We start from the raw sequence: 21,437 nt of genomic DNA on the forward strand, positions 1-21,437 counted from the left end.
AGAGACAAAGTGAAGGACGATTCTGAGGACAGTTACACACAGAGGCCAGAGAATCTAGCCACAGATGAGTATTTTCAAGTCCTGAAACCAAACGGAATTTGCCTCGCTGGGTTTCAGACTTGCTTGGGACTAGTAACCCCTTTACTGCTGCCATTTTCTCCCTTTTGGAATGGCAATGTCTATCCTATGCCTATCCCACTACTGTATTTTGGAAACAAGAGGACTTATTTTCTAGGTTTCATAGGTCCATAGGTGTAGAGGAATTCCGACCCAGGCCAAACCATATCCAAAGTCTCACCTGATTTAGAAGACAAGACTTAGAAGATGAGTTGATGCGAGAATGGGTTAAGATTCTTGGGGATGCTCTGATGGAGTAAATGTATTTTGCGTATGGGCTAAAATATAAATTTTGGGGAACCAGAGAGAAATAGTACTGAGTTGAACTACATCTCCACAAAAGATATGTTTAAATCTTAGCTCTTGGTACCCGTGAATTTGACTTTATTTGGGACAGGGTCTTTGCAGATGTAATCAAGTGAGAGTGAGGTCATACTGGATTAGGCTGGGCTCTCATCCAAAGACTGGTGTCCTTATATGCGGAGGAAAATCAGGACAAGAGACACACAAGGAGAATCTCATGTACTAGTGAAGGCAGAGATTGGAGTGATGTTATCTACAAGCCGAGAATTGTGCCAAGGATTGCCAGCAACCAGCAGCAGCTGGGAGGAGGCAGGGGAGAACTGTCTTCTACAGCCTCCAAAGGGAAAATGGCCCTGGCTAACACCATGATATGACTCCTACCCTTCAGAACTGTGAGACAATGAATCTGCTGTTTTAAGTCACCTAGTTGTAATAATTTGTTAAAGCAGCACTCGAAAACGAATACATGTCTATTCCCTTAACCATCCTATGCAACAAAGAATCTCCATTTTACTTATGACCCAATAGGTTTAGAAAAGCTAAAATACTTTATTCAAGGATGCAAAGCTAACAATTAGACTAAGGGTCTTTTCTTTTTACTATTATGTCTTAATAATTTATGTAAAGCCAGTTATACTCTATTACCAAGAACATTTTTAATGACATATGTGATTTTAAAAATCTGGGATATGCTTGAGGTTACATGGGGAGCAAACTACATAAAATATTTCTAATTATTATTAACTACATATGTGCTACAGAGGGACACAGAAATTTTACTGGGCAAAGAATAAGGCTTTGGTAAGTTTAAAAACCAAAGTGATTTTAGTTAAAAATACAATTTTTCATATGATATTAATGGAAGACTAATATAAAAAGCAAAAAGCATCAACATGTCAAGTGTGCTACCTTGAATTTGTACATTTTATGACAATATATAAGCAAATAACATTAGATGCAAACTACAGACCAAAGTTTCCATTTCTATTGCTTGATAAGTAATTGTACCTTTTATCTTCTACTGCCTAAAATTTTTCAAAATATAAAGGGAAGGGAAGACCATCTGCACAGAACATATTTAACACTGTTCCCTCATTCATGAAAAAGCATTTAAAGATTGAATTTTTAACATATGAACTAGTCTTCAGACTAGTACTACATCATTTCTATGACTTTGCCAATTTCTATTATTCCATCAAGAAAGGCTAGTTTTTGTATGGTTTTAAAAATTGCTTGAATCTTTTCTCTTTAGTGGTAAGTAACTACCTCTGTGACTGTTGAACACGAGGACAACTTTAAAAACTAACCCCCCAAAAGAATAAGCAGTGGGCTGAACTTTACCGGCTGCCTAATATGAACAAATGAGCAAAAGTATTTCCCTGCATGTATCAAAGCACCCTCTCAGATTTGACCTGAATTCCTTTCTTTGGTTAATACTTTTGGTGACAGTGAATAAATGAGGCTATATCTGCATCTCCTTTTGAATATTCCTGTTGAGATTTCCCAGCCAGTTGCCTTTTCTGATTGCGGTAAAGGAAAACTGCAGGGCTGGGATTTTCCTCTACGATCATGATTACTAAGGATTTATGCAATCATAAGGCTTGCTTAATAAATTATGAACATTGGGGAGAATAATCTGATCCCAGACAAACATTATAGGGACATTTTCTCTCTTGATGGGGTTGCTATGGAGGTAGAAGAGGGCTGAATTGGGAAGGTAATGGGAAAGAATTATTTTTACCCAGAAAAACATACAGCAACCCCAAGTCCCAAAACAAAGCATACAAAAGTAAAAACTCTAAAGGTGACTGTCATAAAACTTTTTGAAGGGTAGTATTCTGAAGAGCATGATCTTAACACACTGATCGGGAACAGTCAAATAACGCTTTAATGTAGAAATCTATGTAGGATGTAAAACAATTTTTTAAACAAGGTTGCCAATAACTGAATCGATAAAATATAAAGGAAAAACCACTCAAATTCATTTACACAAACATTTGTTGAGATTTGAATACTCTTAACAGCTGTGATATAGGTCTTGGCTTCCACTGCTTTTAATCTTTTCTTTTTCAAACTCACTTTTCTCACCAACTTGTAATAGGCTAAATTCTATTTTACCACAATTTTATTAAATGTTCACAAAAATTCTAAGTGCAGGAGTAAGTACATCATTGAATAAGCCAGGGAGACATGCCTGGCCTCAAAAGTTTTTCCTCCTTACTAACTTCATGACTATAAAAGCAAGTTACTTAATTTATTTGAGAATGAAAATTGTGTTTGTGTGTGTGTATGTATGTGTACACATTATAAAAAAGGAATCAAAAGTTCATTTCTCCCATTTGGATATTCAATTGCTCCAGTCCAACTTACTGAAAAGACTATCTTTCCCAAATATACAGGAGTGGCACCTTGGCCACAAATCAGGTAACTCAGTAAGTAGGTCTAATTCTGGATCCTCTATTCTATCCAACTGGTCTATTTAACTATCTTTGTGCCAATACCACAATTATAGTTACTGTAGCTTTATAAAAGTTTTGAAATCTGGCAAAGTTATTAAGTTCTCTATATTCTTCAAGATTGTCTTACTAGAATTATTGGGGGTGGGAGGGTGTCACTTTGGAAATTACGTATTTGTCCAACTGCTATCCTGTACACCTGAAACTAATATAAAATAATAATGAATGTCAACTGTAATAAAAAAAAATAAGATGTCTGGACTATTCTTGGCTCTATTTTTCCTTTTATATTGTTTAAAGCATGTCAATTTCTTAAAAAAGCCTAGAAGAGCTCTGGTTGGTGTGGCTCAATGGATTGAGCACTGGCCTGTGAATCAAAGGGTCACTGGTTTGAGTCCCAGTCAGGGCACATGCCTGGGCTGTGGCCAAATCCCCAGCAGGGGGTGCGTGAGAGGCAACCGCACATTGATGTTTCTCTCCCACTCTTTTTCCCTCTAAAAACAAATAAATAAAATCTTAAAAAAAAAAAAGCCTGAGCAAATTCTCACTGAGATGGTGCTAAAGCTATACGTACATAAACCAGAAGCTGGTATTTTTATTGCTAAGTCCTTCCATTCTTGTCTCCTTTAAGTTATCAGTGTTTTACAGCGCACAGTATAAGATCTTGCCCTTCTTCACTGGACTTACTGCTGGGGACATTCCCACATAACGCTGAAATATTCTTAACACACACGCCACAAAGCAATCTTTGAACGCCGCCATGAGATCCACGCTGCTTTCATTTTTAAAGGCTACTTGGCTAAGGCTGCGGATCTCACATACAGCACAACTGCTTATATTTTAAGAGCTATTGTTTAATTCTATGTTTAAGGTACATAGTGCATAAACACAGTGTATAATGTAAAGTCTATGTGAATTATTGGCAGATGAAGTATTTTCTAGTGACTATCTTAAGGGAATTAACTGTCATTAGAACCACAACATCAGAGGCCATGTTATTAAAGGATGATGAGTAGACTATGGGGGTGAAAATGAATCACTGTGGCCCTAAATTATAACTCAGATCAATAAATTTGTGTACAGAAACGAAACATAAATTGCTTCATACAAGTAATTTTAGAATTTCTTCGCAACACATTTCATACTCAGCAACAAATAAGTGGCTTTTAGACACACCAAATGGCTGAAGCAGTGCGTAATCTACGCCACCATGAGAACGTGTAAATAATATTTTGCTGAGGGCTGGACATGCTGTCTGTCCTGCAGCCAGTCCTTGAGTCACCTGACAGATCAAACATTCTTATTTCATGAAGTAGATAACATACTTGAACTTCAAATGTCTAGAAAAGAATTGTTCTATTAATCTCAATGGTAACCAAAATGAGACAGGTATCTGTATCTAGAAGTCTAGTAATCTTATATACAACTTAAAAAAAACAACGCATGCCAATGTGAGATAAACAGTTTCTAAGAGGTTGATTAGAATATTGTTATTTACACACTTTGTCAAGCTGTTCAGTTCATTATAAAATAGCTTAACAGAAAAAGCAAAGAGAGTAACAGGAGTCAGAACACTGTTCTGGCCTCAATTCTGTCATTTATTGCCTCTTGGGCTCATATGACTTAGAATTTTCTCATTTTCAGTGGGCATACCACTCAGCTAGTCTATGTTAACAACCAGGATGAAATGAAATAATGTACATGAAGGTGCTTTATAAAACTACCAAATGCTATTCAATTATAAGGAACTTAATACTTAAATAATAACAGCATTTCCAATACAAGCTGAAAAAAAAAAAACCAGTTTTCTGCTTTAAGGACCAACTAAGAAAAACTGGAAACAGCCTTGCAAGCAATTTGAGCATATTTGTTTTAATTCTTAAGTATTTTATTCTAGAGAAGCAACTGGCTGCATCTGCCAAAGGTTAGCAATTTTAACAGATGTAGCTACTACTTAACAGAAAACAATGATCCTGAAAGTTAATATTATCCTGTCTATACTTAATATAAAATTTGTTGTGATTAGGAGAGAAAAGAGGTTATAAAATTTTCTAATCCATATCAAGCTTAAGTACTATTTGATTACTAAATACATGATGTTAATGAATCTTCAGAACCAAGAGCCATCTTTCTGTAATAAATTTCACTAAATACAAAGCTTGCGTTATACTTTTTGGTGCCCTTAAGAAATAAACAAGCCTGTTCAAGAATTAAAAAGGTACAAGGAAAAAACCTGTTAGTTTGTCATGTCCAAAATTAGATAAAAATACAGAATACGGCTTTATTCCCCAAAAGTTCTATATCAATCTAATTACTAAGAGCATAAAGATCAGAGTAAATAAGAAATCACTAACATATTTAAAGTTTACTAAAAGAAGAAAAAGAAAGGAAACAAGGAAGGAACAAACTAGTTAGCTAGCTCCAGGTAGAAGAATAAAATAATATTGGAAATTTTTAATGTTCTATCACAGGGAGTAAAGTATCTTAAAATAAGACACTGACTTCTATCAGAGAGAATGAGAAAAGAAACAACGGCAGGTAGAAGATTCCCCCCCATTTCTACACATCAATACAACATGAGAAAATAATTCACTTACTATTTAACACTGAACCTGATACACCCAGAATTTGACGCTGCTCTTTGCATTTCAAATAAAAATCACTAATCTTAAAGTTCTCTTTCCTTGATATTTTCACTCGTTTTTTTGACCCTCTCCCCCTAGTGATTTAAATACTGCTCTTAAAGAGCTGCCGTCAACATGACAGCCAATCTGAAGGAGCTCCAAATGGCCAAAAATGGCAAAATTTTCGGATTAGAAAAGGTGTAAAATTGATGTCTTAGACTGTAATGGACTGACACATATCAACTATCATAAAATCCATCAATCTGCAGGTACAATGATGATTACAAAATAATTGGAGTCACCTTTAGAAGTTGCTAGGACACCAACTCAAAGTTAGAAAATAAGAAAATAAACAAAAAGAAAGAAATCAAGCATTATCCTAATTCATATGTGAACTATGTATTTCAAGGTAACCTCACAACTGATGAGGCAAAGTTCCTTTTTATAGAAAAGTTCCAGCTAATAAATGCAGAAGGAATGACAGAATTAAGAGTATCACCATTTTATAACTGCTGAAGAAATATTTAGGCAATGACCAGACTGACAACCTCAAATGGAGACACCAGACATGTGCCTCCTGATATGGAGCAACAGAAAGGATACAGGACCACAATTTCCCCCAAGTAACAAACCAAACAACAAACAGTCAGACCAAGCCTCTAGGTTTAATTCCATTTTACAGAAAATGCAGAGAAACATGTTAGTATAGAGGAACATATTAAACACTATCATGGGGAAGCAATAAGCAAGGTCAAGAATATGGTAAAGTCAACAGGACAAAGTTTCATCAAGAAATACATGGAAAGGAAAACAAACCAAAGAGAGAAACGGTTCCCCATTAGAAGAGACGTCAACTAACGCAATGTATAACCCTTATTTCGACCCTGATTCAAACAATACGACTGCAAAAAAGACATTTAAGTAATAATGACATTTAATTAATAAGTAATGAGGAATTATTAAAATTTAAAAAGGTATAATATTGTTTTTTAGAAAGGAGTCCTAGGTATTTTATATAAGAAAAGGGAAAAACATTTTTTTCCATGTTCCTGATTTCAATGTATTAAAAAAAGTAACAAGACAAAATCCTAACAAATTTTAGTTTATAAAAAATGAACAATCAAAACCTGTCAAGCCCTGGCTGGGCGGCTCAGTTGATTGGAGTGTTGTCCCGTGCACCAAAAGGTTGAGGGTTCAATTGATAGAGGTTTCTCTCTCTATCTCTACATCAATAAATATATCCTTGGGTGAGGATTGAAAACAAAAAACCTATCAAGTAAAAAAAAAAAAACAAAAAAAAAAACCTATCAAGTGAAATACTTGTACTTTAATCAAAAAGTGACTACTAGTCATACTGCTAAAAATACTGATGTTAATCAAATAACTATTTATAATGTGAAACATCATTTTTGGAAAGCTAGAAGTACCTCATGTTGCCATTAGGCTTTTTCTGTGAATCAAATAACTAGCACAAACAAAGAGGAGTTGATGAATAAAAAAGGTTAACTAGTATGTTTTATCCAATATTTTATGAATGTAGACATCAAGGCCTATCATTAACTGTGATGATTGTATGTCTGTCTCAAAATCTCACAAGAAAATAATTTAGAACCAATTCCAACCAATTCTAATGAGACTGAGAACTTATCTCCATCTCATATTATACTCTTAATATGTGAGCTCAGTAAAATTATTTGAATATGTAAATTCATTTCCATAGGTATTTTACAAATCACCTCAGCCTTGGTAACTTGATTCATTAAGAAATCTGCCTCAAGGATATACAATCTGAAGTATGTTTGGACTACAGAGCATAAGTCTTTCATGGTGACTGAATCACAGGAGAGCAAAGGACCGGTTATTTCCACGAACACTATGTCAAGAGAAAATTTATGAAATTTACTAAATTATTTTCAACCCAGCAGTATATTCCTTGTTAACAACATTGCCTGTTTGCCTGTCATACTACAACTAAAACTGAAGTAAAAAAAAAAAAAAAGGAAAGAAAGAAAGAAAGAAAATAATCTACAGATAATTCTAATCAGAGGTGCACTGAAATACCAACATGTCAAGCTGAAGCTAAACTAAGGAGTTGAACAATGGGTACCAAGGGTCAGGAGAACGGAGAACTGCAGGCCCTGTGATTATTTCTCATAACTGACTAGAATTCCTTCCTTAAGAATCTGGCTAGATTCTTTACCTTCTAAAGACAAAAACCTAGATTGCTGTTAAATCATAGAGACATCTAAAAAATCATTTATAACCCAATTTCTAAATAGTCTACGTAGAATAATGAATGCCATTTACACAGGCTCTAAAGCAAAAACATAAGCAATAACAGTTGACAGGAATCTGACCTGAAACTTACTTATGAAAAAAATGACAGGCCGTGACAAATATAATCTTAACAAATAAAACATAAAATTATTATGAAAGGCCGATTCTTAGGTTTTTTTATGTTCCAAATTTGTGTGTCCATTTCAAAGTTTCAAAGGCATGTCTTATATAAAGGTGGTGGAAACAGGTCTGAACATAAAGAAATCAGGAACTGAGCTGCTCCTATGACTAAGATGATGATAAATGAAGGTGTCAGACTAAAAACTGATACATTTACACAAATAGTGCTGCAAAACAGGTTACAGGAACCCACCTGAATAAATTCATTTTGTGTGTGTGTGTAGTATATATTCAATTGCTAAAAGAACAAAGGCACAGAATTTGGGGTGAGGGACCAGTCTTTAAAAAAAGAATCTGGCCCACTTTGCAATAACATAACTCTGCATGATGACTACTACAAAAGGTACCTTCGTTACATGGACACTTAACTGTGTTAATGAGCTTTGGGAAAAAAAAATACCTATATGCTAATGGGGGGGTGTCCAAACATATCTGCTTACAATGACAACATTACTTTTAAAATCGGAAGCTGATTTAAATCTTTCCAAGCCCATAAAATTCACAACAGAATCTCCCACTTTCAGTTGAGGTAACTAGGATTACAAAAAATCCAAAATCTTATTCTAATAAAATACTTTTTAGAGGAGACAGGGATTCATACAAAGCCCCTGATAGCCAAAAACCCTTCAAAATATATTGTTAACTACACGAATAAATACTTCCCAGATAGGGAAAAAGGTAACCACTAACTCAGTAACCTTTGGGTAGAGGCAATTTCAATACACAGATATAAACAGAAGTTCTAAATGCTCCAACAAGGAAGCAACAAGCCTAATCATTTTTTCCTAAAGCTAACAACATACTTAAAAGTGAAAGAAATATATGGACCAAACCCGTAAGATCCTTTAACTCACAAACATATTGATTTCTTATACCCTGACATAATCCTCTAGTAAAATGGCCAGGCAGTCACAGGCCAAAGTGAAAACCATTGTACAAAGCTATTTAAAGTTAGATAACTATGTGACTGATGTTTTTCTTTTGGTGTGCAAAAACTTTTGATAGTGAGAATTCTTTCATTATCATGTTTAAATAGTTGACTTTTCAGATGATCTAAAACACACACAAATCAAAAGCACAGACAAGAAAAAACACACCATTGTATTTCATAAAAGAAACAAGATACAATAGGGGTCTTTACCTTACTGTACATCAGACCCTCACTGTAGATTTTCATGACAACAGAACTTTTTCAAAAGGCTAGTTCTAAAAGCAAAAGCAATTTGGCATGTTTTATCCAACAGTAAATATTTTACATATATTATAAACACACACACACACGCACACACACACACTTACATGTACACATACAAATAAAAAGGGTTTTGGGTTGTTGTTTTTTTACCTAAATGCAAACTGGATGAGGATCCATGTGATGAAAGTGATGGCGGTGGCGTAAGTGAATGTCCTGGAGTTTGGCTTGGCAGAGGCATGCCTATTGGACTTGGAGAGGAGGAAAATCCCAGACTATTGTAAAATGGTTGCCCTATGGGTGCTAGGCTGCTACTAGATCTTTTGTACAAGTCAGAGCTAGTAGATAGAGACTCTCTCCTTGTGGCACTACTACTTGCAGAACTGCCAACTGAAGAAGAAATAAAAAAAACCCTAATTACATACAGTGTTAACTGAATAAAACCTATCCCCAACTCTTGCTGGGAAATAACAGAAGTGATCACAATAATTATTTTTAGAAACATTATGGAGAAGATAATTACTGTGATAACTATATATACTAACTTATTAATCATAAAAGGGTATAAATGCACCCCAATAAAGTAACCAAATACTTAACATAGCAGTCATTATGTTCATTATTTCACACATATTTACCACTGACACATGATTACTGTGCTTTAATACCCTGGTATGATTTATAACCCTGGAATTTTAAGTCATCTGCTTTATGATATGCTGTAGTAAATTCCATTAAGGTTAAATTTTGGTAGTGTTCTAATCTCTGGAGTCAGTTCTTAGACTTCAACTCAATGCCAAGAACAGATTATATTGACAAATAGAATATTAATGTATTTCCCTCACCATTCACATTTAATTTGGCTTCTACCTTGGGCTCAAACCACAGTACTTTAAGTCCATATTGGCCCGAATAGGAGTCAGCTGTGAAATATAGGCAGCAGCTTCTTCCTCGGTACTTTTCACACTACACATTCTCCTGATCCTTCAACAACTAAATTGCAAAATACATATGAAAAAAAACTAAACTTTTAGGAAATAGCTCTCATTACTGTTATCACATCAAAAACATGCTTTCACTTACCCCTCAGGATCTTCCATTCCTAAGATTTTATTATTGGCGTTGTTTGCCCCTTACTCAGAGAAAGACTGATCAGCCTTTTAATTTTTTTCTTAGATAATGTATAATTATTTTATACTACATCCCTTATTGTCCTACATAATGAATTCTTTTTACTTAATTCCAAATTCAACTATTAACCTTCTTTTCCCTTCTGTGCTCCACAGAATTATAAGCACATGGACTCACATCACCATGTCGCTGTGCGTGCAGTGCTCAGAAAGCAATCCAAGATTTGGCTGTTAACATATATCTGGATAATCAGATTCTTTACCACGTGTTTGAAGAGGCTGTCCAAAACCCCTACTTCTAGTCCCACTTACTACCCACATTTTCAAGTATGCTTCTCACTTATTCTAAGCACTGTCCTTTTTAAACCAACTGCCTTTTTCATTTAAGGGAAATTCATATTACTTTTCTTAACCTGTCAAGTTTTTTAAGGACATGCTCTATATTCGGACCAATATGATAATTTGTTTCAAAAGAATTTTAAAGTTTCTATCCAAACTTAGTTTTCTAACCTCAAGTCAATTATGAGTAGGTCATAAGGGTACAGATTAAAGAGAAAACTTAAGCAGAGCACATGATGGGACAACCAAGTTAAGCTTACGATACAGGTAAGAAACTTTAATTACACTGGTTCTTGCCAAATTCAAACTTCTGTAAAGGAAAAACACCAGGCTCCTACTGCGATATTAGGCAAAATATTATAACAATACTCAACCTTTTATATCTGCCAGTGTAGTTTTTGAAAGACTGATAACATGTTTTATTGAAAATTTCACATCTTAAGATATAATAATAAGGAGATACTAGGGAACTATATGTATTTTAATAGCAAAAAAGAAACATAAAAACTAATGTAGTAAGTAGCTCTTCATGAATTGGTTTGGCAAAATTGTCCATGTATGCTACATTAACTATGCTAATTTAAAAGGACACTGTCAAAGTGATTTTTGTAAGCCATGGCTACATTTTAAAGTCCTATTTATTTCAGAAACAATTTAACTGACAAAGACAACAGCTCTCTAATGAGAGCAGTAGTACTATCATTCCCCTGGCACATAATCAAATAAACCATAGTTTTGACACATGCAGTATTATTTTCTTCCAAAAAAGAAAAGCTAAACAAAACATTTAAAAGTAATTCAGAAATAGTTTTAAATATAAACAGGCTCCTTAAGTTTTACTATGTGCCTAAATTATCTGCAACAGTATGACTATGAAATATAAAACAGTCTACCTAAAATATCTTAAACTAGACAGGCAATGGAGTCACTCACTAATCATTTACCAACTGTGTATAAAATGTTAAATTACAAACTTTCAACTGTAATAGTACTTTCTAAATAATGGGTATCAAAAGGATGATTTAATCACTATATTACAATGGTTAAGCTTCCTAGCCAACTCTTTTATAAATGAGGATATTTAACAGTTAAACATTAATAATTTCATCATATAGGGAAGAGAATGACTGTGTATACATTACTATGTGTGTAAATGTGCACAGAACCACAATATATTTTAGATTTCATAGTTGTGGAACTGCCATAATGTGAAACGGCAACAGTAGATTTCTAGCACTTGAAATCAATTCTCACAAAATGTGCCAGAGGAGGGAGAAATAAGACCATTTACTGGCATTTGGGGTGGCAATCATTAATACCCTCTGAAGCAAGATGAGACAGAGGTACCCCAGACTGAAAATCAGAATTGAATAAGCCATGCTTATAAAAGAGGCATGAAGAAGATAAGTTTTGGGGAAAGAGGCATCAGTAGGGGAATTTGTAGGGAACAAAATGCTCATGCCAGTTTCTGAATGCAGGAGGAAAGCTCTTCAAAAACTAAGAGACGAATGGGAATTTGGAAGAACTGGGTAAGGGGACCTACAAACCTATACCAGACCACCAGTAACATATTTTATTAGAAAAGGGTACATAAGGTTTATCAAAGCTCTTCTCTATTTTCCCTGGATTATTTAGAGTCTATAACCTACAGTTTAGAAACTAGTTATTGCTACAGTTTTTCAGAACATTTAAGATTTGGGAAAAATGCTTGTCAATTGTGTTAGAAGCAAAAAAATAAGTCCCACGAGAGTGCTCGGACTAGAGATAAAATACTAAACTCCAAAAGGAATGAAAAACACAGAAAAATTAAAACAGTGAATGGTCATCATGGTCACTAGATTTTACCTCAGAACCGGTGCTCATTCTTTAGGTAGTTTTGTTAGGCAAGTATGATAAATCCCTATAGTATTTCATTATAACAAAAAAAATTTTTAGAAGTATTTTGCATCTAATAGTTTATAGCTGTTCAAGTCCATTCCTCTTATAAATATTAAAAAATTTAGAAGACACTTCCTTAGAAAACTGGCAAGCATATTAATAATGATTGACACGTGTTAGTTTCGCCATTTTCCACACGAGAAAAGACGGTAAGTTCATGTGGTGGAAAAACAGATGAGGAGCAGTTATTAAAAGTTTTAGAATGTGAGAGAAACAGGAAATCTCCAGACGTCCAAATTCGTAGGTAGCCCTGCCCCTCATGAAGAACCAGCTGCCAACGGCAGCACTGACTGTGGGCACGCCATTCCCCTGACGCTTCCTGCGTCCACTGGAAACCTCAGAGTGAGTAGCACAGGGTGTCGTCAACAGTGGGCATCTTTCTCATCTCACTTGGCTCTTCCTTAGCTACAAATCAGTCTGTGTGGGTGAATTATTTATTTTGCGAAACTATTTAACATTTGTATTTCTCAAGTATTATATATAAAAGTAGGGCGTGGGAAAAGCATCCCTTTAAAATAAGTTGTTAGTGATAAAGGCTAAATTACTTAATCTAAAAGACAAGCATACTGGTAAGTTTCTTAGGGGCTTCTGTTTAGAACATTTCATTATATTTTTATGTATTATACAAAATAAAGAAAACCGTAAGAATTGGTAGCATTTAATAAGAATAAATAATCTGATAACACAAAGAAAATTATTATTTTAATACACCAGAAATTTAAGATGGCAAAACTATTTACTTCCTCTAACATTATGTACAGAATAAGGAAGAGCTAGTAATTTGTGTAAAATATATTGCTCCAAACAAACCTTACTAAAACAAAAATTATAGTAATATAATTCTTATACTCAGGGGGAAAATATATTATATTTGAGAAAAGGACAGGCTGCTTGAAATGAGTTAAACATTCATAGATGTTTGCAGGAAGTAATTTTTCTTCTACAAAAACCAATAAACCAGTATTTTAATCCTGTACTGTCTACACTACAAGCTATTTATTATTGCTTCTTTTAATATTAAAAACATACATACACCTCATATCCTCTTAAGAGTACACTCATCTTAAAAAGAAACTTACCTGACGAACCAAACCCACTGAGGGCTGAGCCTATAGCAGCCCCCAAAGAGCTACTGCTTCCAAAGCCAAGAGATGTACTTCCAGGCTGGCCAGGTCCGTGAGAAAATAAGGAACTGCTCTGGGAGCTATTAGTCAGAGAAGAGCCCCCGTAAAATGAACTGGACTGCAGGTTAGTGCTTGGCGGCTGCTGCTGCTGCTGCTGCGGTGGCGGCTGAGTGCCAATCGGCCGGAACAGACCATTTGTGCTGCCCGAAAGACTGTTTGCAGTTCCCCCAGCTGCTGCTGCTGCTGCTGCTGCAAAATAAAGTTCAGACACTTCTGAAAACTACCCCCAAAATGACTGTTTTTAAAAATATCTCAAATACCAGAAAAATATTATCCCTGAAAACGACAGTTACACTTACCAGCTTGTGCTGCCGCTGAACTAATTAAAACGGGTGTTGGAGCCATTAGTCGAACTGGAGCTCCAAGGCCAGTTCTCGCCCCAGGGCCAACCACTAAGGCACCAGTCTGATCATAATAGGCAGTTGGAGCTAGTACTTGATAGCCTAGATGATATAAAAATAAACGTTTACTAATGAAAACATTGTAGAAAACATGCATGTTTATTTACCCCCGCATTTGTGTTTTTATCAATCAGAAAACACAGCTATTGTATACTATTAATATAAAACCCTTAGTTACCATATGAAAAGCAAACACATTTGAATGGTATTACTAAATATATGAAAATGTAACAGAGCACAGATTGTTTTATTGAAGATGCCTTTGACATAGGAACCATAAAATGCTATCATATTTTCCTTGATATAGAAATTATAGGCTATCAAGGGCTGATAAAAATATCTCTACTTATTTCTGAGAGGAGGATGGATAAAAGACTAAGGGAAGTGAGGAAGAACACTATAAAGACATGTATGTTACATAATTTTAGTTAAGTTCTAAACCAAGTGCCTCATTACAGCATTCCCTTAGATTTTCATTTGTAAGCATCCCTTTAAAAACTTCAATCATGACATAAACAGGTACCTAAAAATCATAAGGTAACAGTCTATTTGTAAAGGCTCTCAAGTTGGAATCTGATTAAAAATCACACGGGCATTAGTTTCTTCATAACCCTGAACACAAGGCAGGCGACAATTTGCATGATTCCAGGCTAGGGGAGAGTGATGTTTACCTCTCAGCAGCCCTCCTCAGCAGGGGTTCCTCATCCGAACCACAGAACAGAAAATGACTATTTTGCCAATTTTCCCAAGGAGGATATATAACCAGCATCACTGCAGATGCACAGGAGAGAAGTTAACTACGTATAGTGGATACTTGAGGTCAACAGGGGTTAGTTCGCGCACAGAACTCAAGAAAAAGGCTTCCCATATAGTAACAAGGACTCAGGCTCAATAGTCTGAGACAACCACCTGAAGAAAGGTACTGCTAACCTCCGATATTTCAACTTTAAAACTAAAACCACTAAGTCCAACACTTTCATACGCAAATGTTGTTTATAATTAAATCCAGTAATTCTGACTGTTTTACAATTAGTTACAATCACTGTAATAAATGTAAATTAGGAGGACCAGCCAAATGAAGAGATGCAAAGGGCAAAATCTAAGAGGGAACACAGAGCATCCAAGGCCTTTCCTCAACAAATGAACTCCTCATTGAGCGATAAATTTGAGAAGATTCTTAGATACCCAACTGGAGATGTCAAACAGGAAATACAACTCTGAAGTGTAGGAGAGCGGTCCAGGCTGGAGTTATACATGTGGGATTTGTCAACATAAAGATAATATTTAAAGCTGTAAGATAGGATGAAATCACCAAAAAAATTAAAAAGGGGTCTCTGTATTGAGGGTACTTTCACATTAAGAGGCTGGAGAGAGGAGGAATGACGGAAGACTTGGAAAGACTCGCCAATAAGGAAGAAAAACATGTAAACAATGTGGTCACGTAAATAAATCTCAATGAATGCCGAGTGATCAACAATGTCAAATGCTGCTAAAAGCCATTAAGAGTTGAGAACTGAGCAATGGAGTTAGCAACCTGGAAGTCATTTTGGTAAGAGACAAAAGCCAAACTGGCTAGTTTAGTAAAGAATGGAACGGACAAACCAGTAACAAGTACACACAATGCTTTTGAGGCGTTCTGTTGTAAAAAGGGCCAGAGAGGAGCTAGAAAAAAGGGGGTATTGAGAGTACTTTTTTTCTTATCCAGAAATTGTACTTTATTAGCAGGATGCGTTACTTGTTTAAAAATTTGTTGTGAAATAAAAGTCAAAAAAGTACAGTATGTATTAATGACTGTAACATCCAAAAGTGGAATCACCATTCAAGTCAAGAAACAGAAATTGCCAGTAACCCCTGACTTCTAATGTCCCTGGCTCTACCACAATCTTCTTTCCCTTAGAGCAACATACTATTTTACTATTCATAACCACCACCTGATTTAGATTACTTAACCATTTTTGTATGATTCACCAAGTGCTTGTATGTATACAGACCTGCCTGGTTCCCCTTTCCATCACTGTACAGCACCTCACTGGACAGACACCAAAATGCATGTGTCCGTGCAACACTTATACTGTCCCCAGTTGTCAACAGTACTGCTATACGCATTTTTGCATGTGTATCCCGGAGCGTTATGTGTACATATTTCTCTAATATAACACATAGACCTACAGTAGTTGACATCCTGAGTCACAGAGCATGCATATTATTTTCACTTTGGTAAATAATGCCAAGCTACTTTCAAAGTGGTTGTGCAAATTTACACTCTTACCACCTTGGTATCAGAGTTCCCACTGCTCCATGATTTTACTTCACCACCCCAAACACTCCAAGAGCCTGTCCTTTCCGAGTTGTGCACTGGACCTGGCTACCTGGGCACCACCTTGACCAATGTGCCCCTCTAACAAGAAGACCATGAATGATGTAATAAAGGAATAGAATCGAGCATTAGAGGTACACAGAGGGGCTGTAGGGAGAGATGGAACAGCTTTAGAAAACAAGAAAAACAGCTGGAATTAGAAATTAGGAAAATGACTAAAATTGGTAGTCAACTTGCAGAGTTCGAGACAAACAGCTTGTACAACTACAGAAACAGAAAACAAGAACTTTTGCTGTAAGTTCAAAGGTCACCACTATGTCCACACAAACACAGATGAAGAGGAATGGCACAATGTCTCCTACAGTAAAGACAATGCAGGCAGTTAACAAGATGAATCCACAAAAGACATTACAAGCAATGCCGAATTTCTAGAAGGAAAACATGAAAGTGAAAATGACTGACAATATGATCAATGACACAGCTGATGACATCCTTGACAGCTCTGATGATGAAGAAAGCCAAGATACTGTGAATCAAATTCTTGATGAAGAACAATATAGGAAAGGGTAAAGCCAGAGAACTTGTATGCATGACCCATGGGCATGGACTGGGGGGTGGGGGGTGGGAGGGATTGCTGGGAGAAGGGGGGCTGCTGGGCAGAGGGGAGCAAAGGGGGAAAAAATTGGAACTACAGTAACAATATAATCAATAAAACATACTTAAAAAAAAATCTTGATGAAACTGGAATTGAAATCTTTATATGGCCAAAGTTCGGTCAGCTCCCTGAGGCTTACCACCTGACTCTACTTCTAAGCTACAATCTCCAGTAAAGAGACTGAACAACAATTCAAAGTTTTAGGAGTAGATTAGTCAAAAAAACCATAATATTTTGCTCATTTGTAATTATTAGCTATAATTATATAACAGGCATATTGCCAATTCCTTTTATAAAACACATTTGTTCTGCAAAAAAAATGAAGCTCATGAGTGAATAAGTGCTTCCTAACCATGGCTATTTTGAATCTCTTGCCAAAGAATAAAAACAATGCAAATGGGATCAGTTTGGATTTTAATTAGAACTATTTAGGAGTGATGATGTGTAAAAAAGTTGATGACTTTTTTACACAGCACAGAGAAATTGTATTCGTTACTTAGTGTAGTTTATGTTCTAAAGCCTTTTACACCAAATACAAAAATCTTATTAAATGCCACTAGGCACCAACCTAGTCTTTGTAAGCAATATGTATTATGATCATAGTGCTTTAGTTGTCAAATCATTTTTAAATGATCAAAAAGATGAGGCTATTTAAACATCCATCCTAAAACAAAAACTGTCATGAGCTTTTCTCTATATTTTTTTCCTTTGGAAGAACATTTTAGTTGGTAAGCTTATTATCTTTTATAATGTGCTTGGCACCTGCCTTAAACAGCACAGACATATTGTGCATATCTTTTTTGTTTGTTCCACTTATTTGAGCATTCATTGGTTGCTCCTTGTATGTGCCCTGACAAGGGATTGAACCTGAAACCTTGGTGCATCAGGATGATGCTCTAATCAACTCAGCTACCCAGCCAGGACTTCATTGTGCACATCTTTAAATTATTTTAACTGAAAGGGAAAAAATTACACTTTAAACTAAAATTGAGGCCTCTTACAAAAATTATCCAGGTTGACTTCTGTTAAGCTTAAAAATGTGAATTGAATATATTAACAAAAACAGACACTGAATAATATTTTATACTACTAAAATGATATATTTTGGTCTTTCTTCCAAGAAATGAAGAAATGAAATTTGTTCCATGTAAATAATTTCTATTTAATTTTGAAGTATATTAATATGACTATTGAACCCTCCAAATTAAAACCATCGTTCTCAATTAAGTAACAATATTCTAGATAAATGTTAAAATAAAACATTAGCACTTTTTCCTTGGTAAAAAAAATACAACATTGTCAGAAATTACTGCCTAAATATGTGTTAATGTCTCAGCAGTATTTATTTTTAAAGGTAAAATTGTTTGGTATTTAATGTATGTATAAAAGCAAGAAGAAATGAAGTAGCAGGTAACAGAATTTAGAATTAGGTTGGTTTTGAAAAAATGATGTTATAATATATGGGTTCTAGCACATTCCACCATAAAAACCATGGAGGTTACATAGGTATAAACTGGTTAATTTGGGATGATGGACATTTTGGACAAATACTGACAATATAAATACATTTTAGAACTAGTATACCTGTGGTAGATGGATGGGTAGAAAAGAATGATAGTTTATAGTCTTTAATCCATTTTGTAATGTTTAAAGATAAGGTTCCATTATTAGTAGTGTTAATTACCCTGAACACTGATGGCTCAAAAGATTTTACTGGATTCTGGAATGCTAATTCAGAACTTGTTTTGATTCTACGATGTACATAGTAATGCCAACTAACTTTATTTACTTTCTTGTTTACATGTGGGGGCTTCTGTCTTTAAAATGTGTTTACAAAACTCCAATAAAGATTTATTGCTATTATGCATTTAAAAAATTTTGGCCAATTTGGAAGATATGCAGAAGTATTTTGTTGTGGCTTTGATTTTCTTTCCACTTAACTAAGGAGGGTGAACATCTGTTCATATGCTAATTAAGCGTTTTGATCCCACCCGCCCTCAGGAAAGGCCCATTCAACTCTCACCCATTTTCCTAGTGGGCTACCCTTTGCTTATTGATTTATAATTCTTTTCTGGGGGATAGAAACACGAGGGAGAGAAACATTAACTGGTTGCCTCTCCCACACCCCCAAACAGGGACCTGGCCCGCAACCCAGTATGTGCCCTGACCTGGAATCAAACCTGAGAACTTCTGGTTCATGGGATGGTGCCCAACCCACTGAACCACACCAGTCATGGCTGATTTATAATTCTTCTGTTTCAGGCATCCAAGTTTTTCACTGTTTTCCCTTGAATTTATTGTTTATGCTATTACAGTTGTTCCTGCTTTCTCTTCTCTTCCCCACCTCCACCAGTCTCACCATCTTCCTTCCGTAAGTCAATCCCCATTACTACTGCCCATGTCCATGGGTCGTACATAAATGTTTTTTGGTTATTCCTTCACCATTTTTCATCCAGTCCCCCTACCCTAGCCTGTACTGCGCATATTTTCTTCAATTCCTAGCCTGACCTTCAACCCCCTTTACAGGAACTTCTCAGGTAATAGGGTTAAATTTGTTATTTCCTTTAAATTTCCTTTAATGAAATTTCCTATATTATCTTTTAATAGCTTGAAGATCCCACTTTTCACATACAGGTCTAAAATCCAAATGGAATTGATTATTGAACACAGGTTAGATCAGGGGTTCAATTTCATTCTACCAACCAACCAACGAACCAACCACCACCAATCAACCAACCAACCAACCGATAAGCAGGTGGGAATCCTTGTGTGCTGGAGGGTCTGCTTAAGTTATAGATGAATTTTTGACTGAGAAGGTGATCAGTCCTCTGGCCTTTGCTTTGAGGAATCAACTAGTCGTGTTTCATCTTATTTAAAAAATTAGTCACTCCTCCCTCCTCCTTTGTACTGTTTTCTTTGCTATTAATTATAATGGTGGCTGTCCGTTTCTTTTGGGATTTCTCTATTAGGGGCTCTATTCTATAGTATTGGTCTGTTTGTGGCTCCACAGAGTAATTTAACTACAGTTTTAGAGTAAATGATACTCTAAAGTAAGTCAGAACAGAGCAAATCCTACTAATTTTTAAAGTGTTCTGGCTAATTTCGATTCTTTTCATTTTCATTACATTGGGCATACAAATACTAATTCTAGTAAGGCCCCTTTAATGAAAACAAATACCACATTAAGAAACTGTTAGAAGTTTTGATTGGGAAAGCATTGAAAGTACAAGTTAATATGGGGAGAACTGACATGTTGAAAATACTGAATTGTCCAATCTGTTTATTTGTGTCCTTTAATATCTAAACAAAGCTGGTTCCTATAGAAATCATGCACACTTTTTGTTAGATTTATTCCTAGGTATTTGCTACTGCTGGAGTTAATTATTTTTAAAATCTTTCATTTTCAAACATTATGCTGTTGGTTAACAAAAGATTTTTAAATTGATGTTTTTATATCTGAAAACCTTAACAAAAACATATTGATTCTAACATTTACCTGCATATTCATTTGTAAAAGGCAATGAGAAAGGAGGGAAAAGCAGGAGAGTAAAATATCACACAAGTGATAGCAGAGATGAGTTGCAGAGAGTTGGACAGTCACTATGGTAAAGTACAGCAAGAAACTGAGAAAAACAAGGACAGGAGAGAAGCCCTGCTTTGTGACCGCCACTGTGTTAACACACTATGAAGGAGTCACGGAGGCCAGGTGTCAAAGAAGTGTCGGGTAGAATGTAAATTTTGACAACTAGTCCCAGAGGGGACCACAACAGAAAGAGAAAGCTTCTTAGGACGAAGAGACAGCTTAATGAGCACAGTGGCTGTAGGAAGGGAGATGGCAGAGGGAAAAAGACTGAAGACACGAGACTGAAAAACAACAGATGGCACAGAGGATCAAGCTGGATAAAAAAGTCTATAATCGACGTAGTACAAGGGTCAGGGGTCTGGCAGGTGAGAGCCAAAGAAGGATACAAGGTATAAAAATTAACTGAGGCAAAAACCTTAATTTTCTCGTTAACTCTTTTATTAGCCCATTACGCTTTATATCTGTAATATTATTTGAATAAGGAAAGTGAGAATTATTTCATCACAGTCCTGGGCAGAAATAAAGAAGGCATTAGAGAAAGTTTTAGAGTGAGGGAATCATGTGAATAGTCAACAAGTCACCTGGGCACACAAATACTAATTCTAGTAAGGCCCCTTTAATGAGAATGAATTTTACATTTATACTTGTAAAGGGACTAAATGTTGTGGCTCAGAAGGTTAGGTAAAATAATGTGTTTTTTCACCAGTTTTTAATTTTATCATCACTCTAAAGATATAGTCA

General features: G+C 35.5%; 1 protein-coding gene and 1 pseudogene across 5 annotated transcripts in view; one reads left to right on the forward strand and one right to left on the reverse strand.

The window, feature by feature from the left end:
- The window catches only part of PUM2 (pumilio RNA binding family member 2), a 90,896-nt gene that overhangs the window by 18,192 nt on the left and 51,267 nt on the right, over positions 1-21,437 (reverse strand). For 3 of the 5 annotated variants that reach the window (XM_090280943.1, XM_090280944.1, XM_090280942.1), the window contains exons 11-13: positions 14,040-14,183; positions 13,636-13,929; positions 9,303-9,539 (exon numbers count right to left, since the gene is read on the reverse strand). In XM_090280943.1, coding sequence (XP_090137069.1) covers positions 9,303-9,539; positions 13,636-13,929; positions 14,040-14,183 — 675 coding nt within the window. The remainder of the gene's footprint in view (positions 1-9,302; positions 9,540-13,635; positions 13,930-14,039; positions 14,184-21,437) is intronic. The other 2 variants (XM_090280946.1, XM_090280945.1) reach the window with 1 other exon arrangement.
- LOC150005658 (charged multivesicular body protein 2b pseudogene) lies at positions 16,530-17,028 on the forward strand (annotated as a pseudogene).

This window comes from Furipterus horrens, unplaced genomic scaffold (genome assembly GCF_987537825.1).
Source record: "Furipterus horrens unplaced genomic scaffold, mFurHor1.1.pri manual_scaffold_6, whole genome shotgun sequence".
NCBI lineage: Eukaryota > Metazoa > Chordata > Mammalia > Chiroptera > Furipteridae > Furipterus > Furipterus horrens.